This window comes from Tiliqua scincoides, chromosome 13, assembly GCF_035046505.1.
Source record: "Tiliqua scincoides isolate rTilSci1 chromosome 13, rTilSci1.hap2, whole genome shotgun sequence".
Classification (NCBI taxonomy): domain Eukaryota; kingdom Metazoa; phylum Chordata; class Lepidosauria; order Squamata; family Scincidae; genus Tiliqua; species Tiliqua scincoides.
Genome location: NC_089833.1, coordinates 12,640,090 through 12,650,766, shown reverse-complemented (window position 1 = coordinate 12,650,766; position 10,677 = coordinate 12,640,090). Strand labels below are relative to the sequence as shown.

General features: G+C 48.8%; 2 protein-coding genes across 2 annotated transcripts in view; one reads left to right on the top strand and one right to left on the bottom strand.

The window, feature by feature from the left end:
• Positions 1–787: 787 nt before the first annotated feature.
• NUBP1 (NUBP iron-sulfur cluster assembly factor 1, cytosolic) lies at positions 788–8,505 on the top strand. Its single transcript, XM_066640434.1, has 11 exons — positions 788–876; positions 990–1,094; positions 1,618–1,751; positions 2,890–2,958; positions 3,856–3,888; positions 4,678–4,768; positions 5,483–5,637; positions 5,815–5,925; positions 7,254–7,356; positions 7,592–7,675; positions 7,929–8,505. The coding sequence occupies exons 1-11, from the start codon at positions 831–833 to the stop codon at positions 7,979–7,981; spliced, it is 984 nt and encodes a 327-aa protein (XP_066496531.1). The 5' UTR covers positions 788–830; the 3' UTR covers positions 7,982–8,505.
• A 571-nt stretch (positions 8,506–9,076) lies between these two features.
• The window catches only part of TVP23A (trans-golgi network vesicle protein 23 homolog A), an 11,500-nt gene continuing 9,899 nt past the window's right edge, over positions 9,077–10,677 (bottom strand). The window contains exons 7-8 of the mRNA XM_066640862.1: positions 10,338–10,397; positions 9,077–9,159 (exon numbers count right to left, since the gene is read on the bottom strand). Coding sequence (XP_066496959.1) covers positions 10,338–10,397 — 60 coding nt within the window. The 3' untranslated portion in view covers positions 9,077–9,159. The remainder of the gene's footprint in view (positions 9,160–10,337; positions 10,398–10,677) is intronic.

Below are 10,677 nucleotides of genomic sequence, written 5' to 3'. Positions count from 1 at the left end.
CCAACAAACGGTCATTCGAAAAAGTGGGTCCTGCCGGCGCTAAAAGTTTTGAGAACCGCTGCGTTGATGCATGGATTTTCAGGGGACAAGCAGGGGATTGCTGGTGAGTGGGTGGCACTATCCCATGATGCATCAGGCTTGGCCAGGGTTGTGTGAAGAAGAAGCAGAGGCTCATGGGAGTCACGCTAAGAAGGGGAACGCAAGAGCAAGGCATCACATGAGGAGCAAAGCCTCCTTGGACAGGGGCAGACTACCCCTGAAGACCAGCTGCTGCTGTGAGTTCGGTGGTGCCAGGGAGGGCCTGCTGCTGCCACCCCCTTCAGGCTGCTGGGAGTGGCTCCTGGGCCTGGCCAAGGCTGGTGGGAGGCCTTTTCCCGCCTCTGGGAGAGATGGGAAGCTGAAACACGCTGGAACCACAAAGAGAACGTGTGAAAGATAAACACGTGTCAGCCACAGGCGCGCGCGCGCACTAGTTAACACGCGCCTTCAAAATGCGCATGCGCAAGAGTCAGGCCGCGCGGCTTTCCGAAAGGTGGGCGGGGCGTTCCACTCCGGTGGGCGGGGCTTATATGCCCCTCCCCTCTCTGGCCGCGCGGCCCTTTGGTGGGCGAGGCTGATGCCCTCATCCCCGCTCTGACGGCGTTCCGCGAGTGGGCGGGGCTTGGCCGCCGGTGGGCGGGGCTTATCTCCTCATGCCCCACCCCTCTCACTCTGAGGCGACGCGTCGCCGCCGTGCCGTTGGAGGACCGGAAGTGACCCTCCGAACTCCATTTGCTGATGGACGCCTCCGGAGGCGTGCCTGCGTGCTTCTTCCGGCAGCTGGTTCCGTCATGGCGGAAGCGAACGGACTGGCCTTGGTGGAGCTGCCGCCTCCGGGTGAGGGAAGAGGGGAGCAGAAGGGGGGACGGGAGCGGGCCCACTTCCGGTGCCGGGCCCATTTCCGGTGCGGCGGTGGTGGTTCACACCCCCTTGTGTGTGTGTCCCCTCAGAGTGCCCCGGTACCGGGAGCGACCAGGCCGGCAAGGCGGCCGCCTGCCAGGGATGCCCCAACCAGGGCTTGTGCGCCGCGGGGAGGCTCGCCGGACCCGACCCAGGTAAGAATTTGGGCGTGGGAGGGGGGAACGGTGGAGGAGAGCTGGATTGCCTGGATACCTGAGGCCCAGGGGCGTGGCTTCGGCTGTGGGCGTGGCTTTGTGTGAGCTAGGTTCCCTGTAGCTCAAGGGGCGTGGCTTCGGGTGTGGGCGTGGCCTGGGGCAGAGTCTGCAAGCTTTGTATTTGAGCATCACTTGGAGGAAGCTGGATTTCCTGAATGCCTGTAGCTCAGGGGGTGTGGCTTCAGGTGTGGGCGTGGCCTGGAGAAGTGCCTGCAAGCTGTGGCTGAGAGCATCACTGTGGCAGCTGGGTTGCCTGACTACCTGCTGCTTGGGGGTGTGGCTTTAGGTGTGGGTGTGGTCTGGGGAGGAGCCTACAAGCTGTGGCTGAGAGCATCATTTGGGGGTTCCACAAGGTGGAGCTGAGTTTCTTCGAAGCTGAGGGCATAGGGTGGAGACTTGTATCCCTCTCTGCCTCTTTGCATGTTAGATCTGTGACTGGTTCTCTTTTTCCTTCTCTGTGCAGCTATAGAAGAAATAAAGGAGAAAATGAAAACTGTGAGGCACAAGATCCTGGTGCTGTCGGGGAAAGGCGGGGTGGGCAAGAGCACATTCAGTGCTCACTTGGCGCATGGCTTAGCAGAGGATGAAACCAGGCAGGTGGGTGGCACTTTTCCTCCCTGTTGTTGGCAACCTTCAGTCTCGAAAGACTCTGGTATCGCGCTCTGAAAGGTGGTTCTGGAACAGCGTCTAGTGTGACTGAAAAGGCCAATTCAGGAGTGACAATCCCTTCCACACTGGGAGCAAGTGCAGTCTGTCCCTGATCTGTCTCCCTGGCTATGGGCCTTCCTTCTTTGCCTCTTAGCCTCAGTCTGTTGGTCAAGTGTCTCTTCAAACTGGGAAAGGCCATGCTGCACAGCCTGCCTCCAAGCGGGCCGCTCAGAGGCCAGGGTTTCCCACCTGTTGAGGTCCACTCCTAAGGCCTTCGGATCCCTCTTGCAGATGTCCTTGTATTGCAGCTGTGGTCTGCTTGTAGGGCGCTTTCCTTGTACGAGTTCTCCATAGAGGAGATCCTTTGGGATCCGGGCATCATCCATTCTCACAACATGACTGAGCCAACGCAGGCGTCTCTGTTTCAGCAGTGCATACATGCTAGGGATTCCAGCTCGTTCCAGGACTGTGTTGTTTGGAACTTTGTCCTGCCAGGTGATGCCGAGGATGCATTGGAGGCAGTGCATGTGGAAAGTGTTCAGTTTCCTCGTACATTTTTACTATTTTCTCTGGAATTAAATACCATCTATAAATTAAATTATATAATCTCTCTTTTAAAGAATAACCCTTTTAGTTATCTTAATACCACTTTAATTTTTGCAATATTTGTGTTCCAAGTTTTCATTTACATCTACTTGATTTAATATAATCAATGGAATACTCTTCATTTCTAAAAAGAATTCATTTCTAAAAAGAAGCGCCTGTAGGGCGCTTTCCTTGCACGAGTTCTCCCTACAACCTTGAATAGATATGTACATATCTCCATATAGCACAATTTTTGATTTGTACACTCTTTGCACAGACCCCAGTGGAGTGAGCATGAGTGTGTAGGCATACCCTGATGAAGAGCGCATAACTGAGAGGCTGCAGTCATATACTCAGTTATTAGGAAGCAGCGAGTCTTACTGAGTAGATGTGGTTTGCCTTGCACAGTGTCCCACAGAAGTAGCTTCACTGTTTTTCCCGTGCAGTCTTCTGCTCAGTTCTAACTTCCGCTTTCTCTACTATCTTCTTTCACCCCTGCCAGGTTGCTCTGCTGGACATTGACATTTGTGGACCATCCATCCCCAGAATCATGGGCCTGGAGGGGGAGCAGGTATGAGTTCAGCAATGGCAGAGATGCACTTGTGTCCTCCTTTTCTTTCAGACTCCCTAGCGAATAACTATATAGGTGCACAAGGGATAAAAGATGTGATCTGATCTCTCAAAGCTCCTTTCAGAACAAACAATAGATGAAAAATAGAACCGTAAACAAGCAGTCATACTGAACGAGGAAGTTGGATAATTTCATACAGTGGAACTGAAGTAGATATGATTTGATTTTGCTCCAAGGATTTGCAGGGGGATTTGGTGCAAATTTGCAGGGGGATTTGGTTTTGTTTTTTCTGAGTTAGTTTCAGATGTGAAAGCTTGAGGACACTAGACTATCACGAACTCTTGATCATCACTACAGGTTCTGCAGTGGGGAGGGGTTGCTTCTGCCTTGACTAAAGGCAGAAGTTTGAACTGAGTGGGTGTTCCTTCCATCTTTGTTACCTTGATTTTGAGCTGTACCACTCCGCTTTTCAAAAGTGGCAAGTAACCACCAGGTCCACAGGCTAATTGTGAGTGTGTTAAATTAGAGGTGCCAATGAGGCTATGTGTCTACAGAAACTGAGAGAGGTTATTGAATTCTTTGATTAGATGGATTCTATGAGAATAAGAGAGCATTGTCTCCTCCTCACAAAAATGTACATCTTTGTTCTTTAACTACCTATAACTCTCTAGTTCATTTTACTTTTGTAAAATGTTTTTGTAATTCAGATGATTGAACATGCAGCAGGTTGGGGGGGGAGAGGGGTGTTGATCCCTGCGTGACTTATAAAACTTCTCTTTAATTTGGCATTGTACTTTTCAGATAAAAAATAACCACTGAGCATTGTAGTTCCCGTTTAATTGAAGCATTTGTGTCTTTTATGCAAATGTGACCATTTCAAAATGTTTACATTTTCAGGTTCACCAGAGCGGTTCCGGATGGTCCCCAGTGGTGAGTTACTTAATTTTTAACTAACTCTTCATGCATGCATTGTCTTTCTCCTTCATAGAGGCAGCAGTGGAAACACTGGGAAACTGGTGTTTCCATGTCAGAAGCTCCCTCTGTGAATGAAAGAACCAATTCTGCTCACACACAGACCCCCTGTGCCAGCAGAACCTTCTTTCCATTCAGGAGCTCTCAATCGTGACAGCCCCAGTCTTGATACTACCTGATGGCTGAAGCATTCCCTTAAAAGGGTGTGTGTCTGACTGGAATGTCAACAAGGCAAGGAAAACTGTTGTTGACATACACAATCCCGATCGTTGACATTTTTGGAACTATTCTACTCTATCTATTGATGGTTGAATTGTATCATATGGCTTCACGTTCTTTCTGCTTAGCTGGGAGCAAGTTCCACTGAGTACAGTGGGTCTTACTTCTGAGCAAACAGTAGACTTACTCTGTAAGGGCCTTGCATTGTGAAATTAGAATACTGAATCAGTCTTTGCTTGTACATTTTTAAATAATGCAGATTAATTCCAGTACATGCATGCTCCTGTGATTGGTTTGGTCTAATAATAATTTGTGCATTGCACGCATTTTTTAACGAAGTTGGTTCATTCTAAAAACTAGAACATTTGTGGTACAGAAAAAGAGGTGCTAGTGTAACAGATGATTTGGAAAGAGTGCAAATCTGTGCAGAAGTGGTGAAGCACCTGTAGCCTCTTGTACAGAATTCATAGAAATTTCTAAAATCTAGGCTATGTTTCTCTCTCTCTCTCTCTCTCTCTCTCTCTTTAGTACGTTGAAGAAAATTTAGGCGTCATGTCGGTGGGATTCTTGCTGAGCAGCCCTGACGATGCAGTCATTTGGAGAGGACCCAAGAAAAATGGTGTGTACTTAGTAACGTTTAACGCCGACAAAAGCATACTTCTTAGAATGCAGCCCATGGAAGTGTCAACAGCAGCTGCACAGTGTGATGGGGGGCCAAGAAATTGCCATGCACACCACCTGCAGCATTTTTTAATTAGTTTTATGGCTTCATTGCCTCCAAGCAATCTCTTGCAAACTGCTGCTTCTCTTGTGGGGTAGCCGTGTGCAAGAGACTGGAGGATTTTGGTGCAGTGTTTGTGCTATGCTTTGTTGAGCCATAAACTAACTAATGTGGCTTTGGTTGAACAAAAAACTGTAGACATGAAATCCATTGCAAAAACTGAAAAAACAGTTGCTTTAATTTGTTGGTTAGGAGACACCCTCCCTATTGGAAAGCAGTAATGCTTTTCTAGAGGGCTGCATTGTTCTGTGGAATTTCAGCTTTGTTCGGTGTGTCCAGACCCTGCAAAAACTCGTGTGTTTCTTCCATAAGAAACCATGCAAATATACTTGCCAAAATGGGAATCATCTTTATGATTGCAGAAGGGCTTTTTGCTGGGGGGGGGGGGGGGGAAATACCTTGTGTTCAGTGAAAGCTGCTCTAAGACAAACTTCCAGTGGAGTGGGTAAGAGTTATTTTAACCAGGATCTTGAAAGGGTGAGCAATTTACTACACTTTTAGGAGGCTGAGAATCTGCCTTCAGGCTTCAGTTGTGTGTTCTGTTTATTTTAGGGATGATTAAGCAGTTCCTTCGTGATGTGGACTGGGGTGAAATTGACTACCTCATTGTAGACACGCCTCCAGGCACTTCAGATGAGCACCTGTCCGTAGTGCAATATCTCAGTGCCTGCAGTATAGATGGAGCAGTGATCATCACCACCCCTCAGGTAACGAAGTGCCGCTCTTTCAGTAGCTAGCCAAAAGTGCTGCTTACTGATTTCCGAAACCCTCGGTGGGACAGAATGCTGTTTTCTGGTTTTGCACATGAGTTGCATTGATGGTGGGCTGGGGAAGCAGGTGGCCAGTGCGCGACCCTTGATGTTCTGTTGCGTTCTTTAAACTAGGAAGTGGCCCTCCAGGATGTTCGGAAAGAGATAAGCTTCTGCCGTAAGGTGAAGCTTCCAGTCATTGGAGTCGTTGAAAATATGAGTGGCTTTATATGCCCAAAATGCAAGGTAATATTTTTGGAGGAATATTTAAGCATTGGGGGTGGTTCTTCTTAAGAAAATTAAAAAGCCCCAGCGGATCAGGCCAAAACCACATCTAGTCCAGCTTCCTGTGTCTCACAGAGGCCCATCAGGTGCTTCAGGGAGCACACAAGATCCCTGCCTTTAAAAGCAGATTGGACAGATTTATGGAGAAAAAGTCCATCACAGGTGACAAGCCATGAAGGGTATACAGAACCTCCTGGTTATGGAAGTTGGTTATCTCTTACATGCCAGATTCCAGAGGGAAGAGATAACCAACTTTCATAACCAGGAGGTTCTGTATACCCATCATGGCTTGTCACCTGTGATGGACGTTTTCTCCATAAATCTGTCCAGTCTGCTTTTAAAGGCATCTATGCCAGGTGCCATCCCCACATCCTGTGGCAAGGTGTTCCACAGATTAATGACACATTGGGTAAGAAATATTTTCCTTTGTCTGTTTCAACTCTCTGCCACCACTTAATTTTAGTGGATTGCGGTTCTGGTGCACAAGCGGGAAAAGAGCACCACTGTATCCATCCTCCACCTGTTGAGGGGAATGTTTTTGGCTCAGGATCACCTTCCAAGCTTTGCCCCAGTCTCAGACCAGCTGGGCACTTAGGGTGCAATCCTAACCCACTTTCCAGCACTGGCATAGCTGTGCCAGTGCGACATGTGCTGCATCCTGCAGTTGGGAGGCAGTCACGGAGGCCTCCTCGAGGTATGGCAATGTTTGTTCCCTTACCTCGAAGTTGCATTGCCCTTATGTCAGTGCTGGAAAGTGGGTTAGGATTGCACCCTTAGAGAGGCAGGGCCCCATCCTTGCACACATGGAACTTACTGGCAGAATTCAGAACAGGGTAAGCTTTCTCTGTACTCACCCAAAGTCCACACTTACAGTTATTCCGTTCAAAATCATTTCATTTTAAAGTTGTTAAGAAAAAAAAATTGATTCCTGGTCAGGGCCACTGTCTTTGTGGACTTTGTACATTTTCCCGATGTCTGCGTGGGTTTTCTCCGGCTTGGAAAGCTCACATTTATTTCAGTGTTTAGTATTAGAAGTATTTTGGGTCTTCATAAAGAATTTCTTTGACCAGAAATGCTGTACGAACAGAACTCTTGTTGACATATATCAATTAATGTACGGTAAAAATGGTTTTGTTCTAAGTTGTTTTGATTAAAGTGGTCATTTTCAAGAACCTACTGACAACTTTTAAGTGAGACAATTTTTATTACTGAGAACTTTTAGGTGAGAAATTTTAGTCCTCTGTGTTTTGTGCCACCCTAAGATGTGTGCTGGTGTCTTCTCTTAACAGAAAGAATCACAGATATTCCCTCCGACAACCGGTGGTGCAGAGCTGATGTGCCATAATTTAAATATACCTCTTCTGGGCAAAGTGCCTCTTGACCCTCACATAGGTAATGTGGCATGCTCAAGTACATTTTGATGTTCCTTTGTGTCTGAACAGTCCTCCATGTAGTGCTGGCTTGCTTGCATATTGGCAAATAGTAGCACAGACCAGCAGAACTCTCTTACTAGGCTGGGGATGATGGTATTAGTCTGAGGTTTGAAAAGAGGCTTTGGCTCAATACTGATATCTCTCTGTCTCCTCTGCTTTCTTTGGTGCCCTCTCCAATCCCACCCACCCCTTAGGAAAAAGTTGTGATAAGGGACATTCATTCCTGTCTGACGCACCAAATTCTCCAGCTACACTTTCTTACAGAAGCATCATCCAAAGTAAGTTTGCCATCCCAGAAGGAATCTGCAGTGCAGGAATATTTGCTTGCTCCATAGTCGAGGGACAAACTGTGTTAATTTTAAACACGCATTTTGCTCTTCTGTGTGTAGCTTGAAATAGCAGCTGCCCCAAATTAAGGGAGGGGCAAGTCTTGCTCCAGTCCCAGCCCCAATCAGCTTTTCCAACATCTGATCCCACAAATCTCCCAAGGCAGCTCTGTGTCTGATCCCTCCACTTTCTGCCTTTCTGCAGGAATTGAAGACTACTGCAACCAGAACCACCCACAAGAAGAAAAAAGCGCTTAAAATAAGGGACAGAATTGAGGCAAGCCCTACAAAGAAGATGATTGTCTTAAATGGGATTTATACAGGCATCTATAAAACCTTGTTCTGCAAAGAAGTCTTTCCCAGTAATGAGTCTTGGTTTGAGTATTTTTCTTCAGATGTTGGGCTCAGTGAGTCTGAATTCCTTGGAATGAAGTTAGGCACACTGGGGACCGATATAGATATTATATTTGCCAGACACAACTAGGCATTCTCTGGAGGTAAGAAGGCCACAGGGTAGGTGGCAGTTGGCCTGTATATTTCTGCATGGGGTCAGTGGCTGGTCTGCTTGTCAGTATTCAGGACACCTGCTTGACCTGCAGGTATCTCCGAACAGGAAGTAGACCACCAGCAGTCACCACTGGGGGCTGTGGTCTCTTCTGGGTGAAACCTTCTTCCTGTGATCTGGCTGTCTGCTCTGGGAAGGGTTGGGTTTGGACCTAGAAACACCTCAACTTTTAAAAAATTGGTTTCTTTTGCAGTTAGTTAATTTTTTTGTAATTAACACAAGCATCAAAGTTGCTGTTGATTAAAGTATCTCTTTTTTTTTTGCAGTGGTTTGATGATAATTTTTTTAAAAAGCATTTGACCAATATGTGACTGGGCAGTTGAGCTAATCCTTGTTGACAGGTCATCTACCCAGCCTTATTCAGAAGGTAGACTTATCCAGGTAATGATACAGCAGCTTTCCTAAGACTCCGCCCCCCAGCAGCTTATGTTTAAAATGTAGTTCTTCCCCCTCCCCACAAAGGCAGTTGATGGCTTCCTGTGGGGGAGGGGTACGGTCCACCATACCATACAAATCAGGCAGTGATGGTGGTCCCTGCCCTGCCGGCTTCCCATCCTCTCCTCCTCGGCACCATAGAAGCAGCTGACAGCTTCTTGCCCCCCAGAGCCAATCCACACCGAGTCACAAAGTTCCACTAATTGCTACTCTCCTTGCTAGTAAAGCCAGTTACAGGAGGTGCGCAGAGAGCATTTTATTGAGACGCACGTCTCTGTGTGTCTGGTTACCACTGCAAGGCCATCTCCCGCCATCGCTGCTGTCAGCTTCCTTCCGGCTTCCTCAACCGGGCTCTTCGGCTGCTTTCCATCCGAGGCTGTTGATGCAATTTAGTAGGCAGATCTCTTTCGTGATTGCCAGTCCTTCTGCAAAGAATCTACAACAGAAGAAGATTAACAATGGAGAGGTGATGTAACAGCACAGCTGTGGCTGACTTGTGAGCCACACTGTGAGCTCATGCTTTGAGCTATGGAGCCACACTATCCCTGCTGAAATGTCGACTCCACTAGGATCTCTCTGGGTGCCTTTCAGCAAGGCCCTCCCTCCTTGTGGTCTGCTAAAGGTAGTCATGCTCCTGCTTTGCAGGCAGAAGGGTGCAGGTCCAGTCTCCAGTTAAAGGATCTCCTGCAGTGGGGGTGGGAAAGGGCTCCCTCTGCCTATGGTCCTAGAGAGGCTGCCTTGCCTAAGGTCGCTCCTTCTGTTATGTCCTCTCCCCCCACCCCTGTGACTCGTCTTGACACTGGCATGGGATAGGATCCCTCTGCTCCTCCATGCAGGTGATCATGGGGTGTTTTGGTGCAGCTGGTGTGGCCAGCAGGCAGACAATCCTTTGCTGAGGGCTGTGGAAACTGCTGGGTTTTGAAGAGCAGTTCTTGGCATCTGCTTTCACTTCCCCACCCAGGACGCCAGCATGGGCGTGAGGGTCAGCTGGTTCAAGGGGGAATTCCAGAGCCTTGGCTGCTGCAGTGTGGAAAGGTGCCAGAATGCAGGCCTGCAGGCACGGGGGAGTGGCTGCATCGATAAACGCTGGTCAGCCGCTCCCGCTAGCCAAGCCGCAGTTGGTGGCAGCCAGGTTCCTTCCCCTCCTGCAGAATCCCAGGCAGCAGTGGTCAAGCAAAGACCACAGTCTCCAATGGAACTCACGCCTCTGCAAATGAATTCCAATGTACACAGTGGGGCTTACTTCTGAGGTCATGTCTAGAATGATGCTTTGTCACGACTGTACACCCCCCCCCATGAACATGGACTTCCTGCTTCCCTCCCACCCCTCCAAATTGGGGCTGCAACTGCAAGAATCATTGTCCTGTCTGCTTGCCCCACTTCAGCTCACCTGCAAGAGGAGGCTCTTATAAATAGTCAGGGCTCCCCCTCCCCAGAGGGCAAAGGGACTCTTGCCTGGGGATGGAGATGACCGACCTGGGCCTCACGTGGGCTGGCTGCACCATTTGCCATTCCACTGGACGCCTTGGCACCCCAGTCGAGCACAGGAGCCAGACGTGCTCTCTCCCAGGAAGTTTTGTTTCTCCACCATCACCACCACTTCGTTCTGCTCACCTAATGGTTCCGTGTCCCCATCCCCTTCAGAACGGCCTTCTGAAATTCCTCTTGCATCTCCTGCAAAGTGAATAAAATGGTCCCTTCAGAACTAGTGGCATGGCATGTCTGGAAAAGACTTTGTTTGCTTTTCCCGATGGTGCCCCCTGCAGAATCTAAGGAGCCCCCCATCAGCCGCCACCTCCTTTCTCTACTGGACCATGTGCTGTGATGGTCTTCATGAGAGAGAGTGGTGGGTGGGTGAGTGCCTTCCTCTGCAGTGAGTCTCCTTCAGTGACTCCTTCGACCCCAAGGTATGCTGAGTCATCTGTGCCAACTGTCCTCCCTCCCATGAGTCTAC

Bases quoted from the DNA above. Each gene is read 5' to 3' on its own strand.
- NUBP1 (XM_066640434.1), top strand. From the start codon at position 831: ATGGCGGAAGCGAACGGACTGGCCTTGGTGGAGCTGCCGCCTCCGG. The intron at 7,357-7,591 runs GTAATGTGGCAT...CCCACCCCTTAG, and splicing joins GCCTCTTGACCCTCACATAG to GAAAAAGTTGTGATAAGGGA. The intron at 7,676-7,928 runs GTAAGTTTGCCA...GCCTTTCTGCAG, and splicing joins TTACAGAAGCATCATCCAAA to GAATTGAAGACTACTGCAAC.